The sequence below is a fragment of the Punctularia strigosozonata genome (genome assembly GCF_000264995.1).
Source record: "Punctularia strigosozonata HHB-11173 SS5 unplaced genomic scaffold PUNSTscaffold_102, whole genome shotgun sequence".
NCBI classification, from domain to species: domain Eukaryota; kingdom Fungi; phylum Basidiomycota; class Agaricomycetes; order Corticiales; family Punctulariaceae; genus Punctularia; species Punctularia strigosozonata.
Window position 1 is genome coordinate 1 of NW_006767534.1, and position 2,918 is coordinate 2,918.

General features: G+C 53.5%; 2 protein-coding genes across 2 annotated transcripts; both read right to left on the reverse strand.

Moving 5' to 3' along the window:
- Positions 1-930: 930 nt before the first annotated feature.
- On the reverse strand, positions 931-2,093 carry PUNSTDRAFT_139659 (uncharacterized protein; the record flags this gene model as incomplete). The annotated part of the gene is made up of 5 exons (XM_007389384.1): positions 931-1,094; positions 1,145-1,238; positions 1,307-1,554; positions 1,616-1,981; positions 2,030-2,093. The coding sequence occupies 5 exons, from the start codon at positions 2,091-2,093 to the stop codon at positions 931-933; spliced, it is 936 nt and encodes a 311-aa protein (XP_007389446.1).
- A 166-nt stretch (positions 2,094-2,259) lies between these two features.
- PUNSTDRAFT_78393 (uncharacterized protein) lies at positions 2,260-2,664 on the reverse strand (the record flags this gene model as incomplete). Its single annotated transcript, XM_007389385.1, has 1 exon — positions 2,260-2,664. A coding segment is annotated over one exon (405 nt), but the record flags the coding sequence as incomplete, so codon positions are not given.
- Between the last annotated feature and the right edge of the window lie 254 nt (positions 2,665-2,918).

Sequence of the window (2,918 nt, forward strand, 5' to 3'; positions counted from 1 at the left end):
GACGCTTGATTCTACCAGCTCGTGATGCGTCCACAACCCGCCCGCGATTAAGGCTCCTTTCATCTCAATTCGTGCAGAAGGTTGAAGATCAAGCGAGCCACGGCATATCCAGCAAAAGCTTTTGTGCGTGGCGGTCGGAAGAAAGCCTTTCAAATAGGTGATGAGCGGGGGAATCGAACCTGAGGCACGCGACAACATGACTGATCGCCGGAGAGCTCCTCCGTACCCTTTCGTCAAGACAGTACGTTGGCATTCGGAAAATGAGTCATCATATCACGTATCTCAAGCATAACCCCGCCCGTGTAAAGTCCCGTACAAATACATGCGTATAATCATAATTACATCTACTCATAATGATAATCAACGGCAAGCGAGCTATTGACCAATTATCCGTGCTTTGTGCGCTTGGTGGGAGTCCCGAAAACGTCACTCCTTGAAGGAGGATATACGCCCAGTGATGAGGACGATTCGGTTGCGAATAACCGTCTCCGAACCCCTTCGTCAACCACGTGGGCATGGGGTGACGACGAGGGTGACTGATGAGGGAACAAGACATGTCCGAGACGATTCACCGGTGTTCTCGGAGTCGATGGTCCGGACGATGATTGTACCGACGTTGAACTTTGCCCTGTCCAGCCGTCGCTAAGGTGAGGGGTGGAGGACGTGTCCGACTGCCATGCGCCGTCCGCCATGCCGCCAACATTCACATGCAGCGCCTCCAGCTGCTCATACACGGCGGCAACATCTTGACTCATCCGCGACCTCCCGCACATCCCTATCTTCGTCGTCATCTTCGTCACCCAACATGTAGTCTGCATCGGCGTGGTTCGACAGAGTCTCTTGCATTTCGGCATCGCCCCCAGGGTGTGTCGCCAAAGAGTATGTAGTCACGGGGGCGGAGGTTGCCTTTGGGGAGATGTTGTTGGTCATTCACGCCATTTCTTCCCGCATTTCGCTTTCGCTTGGCCCCCACTTGTCGGGTGGCGTATCTCCGTCGGTGGGAATAGCAGTCACGGTCTTTTTCCAGGTTATGGCTAAGCTCAGTAGCTCCTTGCGATAGAGGAAGATGTGATGATATAAGCCCTCAGACAGGTCTGAGCAAAATGTCAATAGAATACCAGGATGGCAACAACCAATCACTGACCGGCCATATTGACGGCGTGCTCGACTGCCTCCCACTCCTCGCGCAACCAAATCTGCATGTTCTTACGTTCGACCGAAATTCTGTTGAATTCCTCCTAGCATCGATCTGTGCTCAGCATATGACGAATCCCATCTTTCACTTTTCGTCTGTAAGCCAACGGACGGACGGATGGTTGTCAACACCATCTTCATCCAGCAGCCCAACATCTAGCCAGATGTCATCGTCCACGTCAAGACCCCATAGATTTTCCATGTTGATCGGTCTTGGAGGCTCGGTCCGAGGTGGAGCTTCGCGCTTCTTGACCAGATCGGCCATTTCACCGCATAGCAAATTATACCTGCGGGCGAGTGTCTGGATTCCGGGTTCCCGTCGATGGACCGCGTTCGTAGCGTGTGCTGCCAACTTTCGGTCTGACACATTCCCATGATTCAGGCTCGGCACTGAGGATGAGGTCCAGACGGAGAGACGCACCGGAAGACTCCGTGCGGAACCTCCGTTCTATACCCGCAAATTCGAACTTGCGCTGATGCAAGCGATCCCGGATATGGCTCTTCAGGGCCAATGCGTTAAGGCGTGCCGTCAGGTAGCGACTCGCGCGCAGCGCTTGGAGATCCTGCCTCCTGCGAAGGTCTAGGCTGTCCTCCATTCGGCGCTTCTTCATCATGGCACGGCGGCGCTCCTCCAGCAGCTCAGCTATCCGGAACATTGTATCGGTATCACCTTGACCCTTCGTGACTGCCTTTTCGAGTTTCGTGATGTTCATGTCGAGGACCTTCAGCTGATCCTGTAAGACAAGAATCGCGTCGATGGTTCTTGCACCTGCGTCCTTTACCTGTCCTGACAGGAGAAGTCAGTTTACTCCGGCTTCCAGCAGAAGTGATTTACTCCGAAGTGGTTTCGTCTGCGCAGATTTTTTTTGAAGTTCCCATTGGTCACGCAGGAATTCCATGGTCAGGGCACATTTTTGAAGACCGTCCTGAGCTTCGATCCATCGAGAGCGGCACGCCTCGTACTTGCGTACAAGCCATTTAGCGATTCCACGCCGGTGTAGGCCATCCAGATGGTGTATTTGAGAGTTGATCACATACAACCGTTGAAAGTACTTCACAATTCCGTCAGTGATCTCTTCTTTGTTCAGGTGGATAATCACTTACACCGCTAACACGCAGCCCGGCCACGAGGTGGTCCAGTGCGCTCCAGAGGCGCTCGCATCCTTCTCCATCTGAAAGGCCAAAACACGCACACTTTCGCGGGTGGTATATGATTTGACATGGCCATTGGTGGCCAAACGCGTGGAACACCGAGATCGCGAACACTATGCGGTCGCAGTAATCTGGTAGGAGGTCCCACTTATAACAGCTTCGATGCAACTGACAGCCTATGTCGTATAACACACCCGCACGGAATGTTGCCGGCACGTGGCGGAAGAACTTGTCAAGGAGTGCAATGGCATAATGCTGACGTTCGCCTGCGCTGGTCATGTTCGCGAGCCAGAGAACGCGATCATGACGGCATACGAGAGCCGTAAGCGCAGTGTCGTCGAAGAATTGAGTGCTCGCCTTCTCACGCGCTTCGTCCGCGGCCTTGAATGAGGATTCGCAACCGTCGAGGACGGAATTGGGCAGCTTGATTGGACCCTCACATTTTTCCTCGACTTCGTCTTCGACTGCCTCTGCGAGATCCCGTTTCTTGGCTTTGTTTTGGGGACTGGTCGTAACACCTGCTGAGGCGTTATTGGATCCCTTTTGCGTCCGTTTAGGTCGCTTCTTCTCTG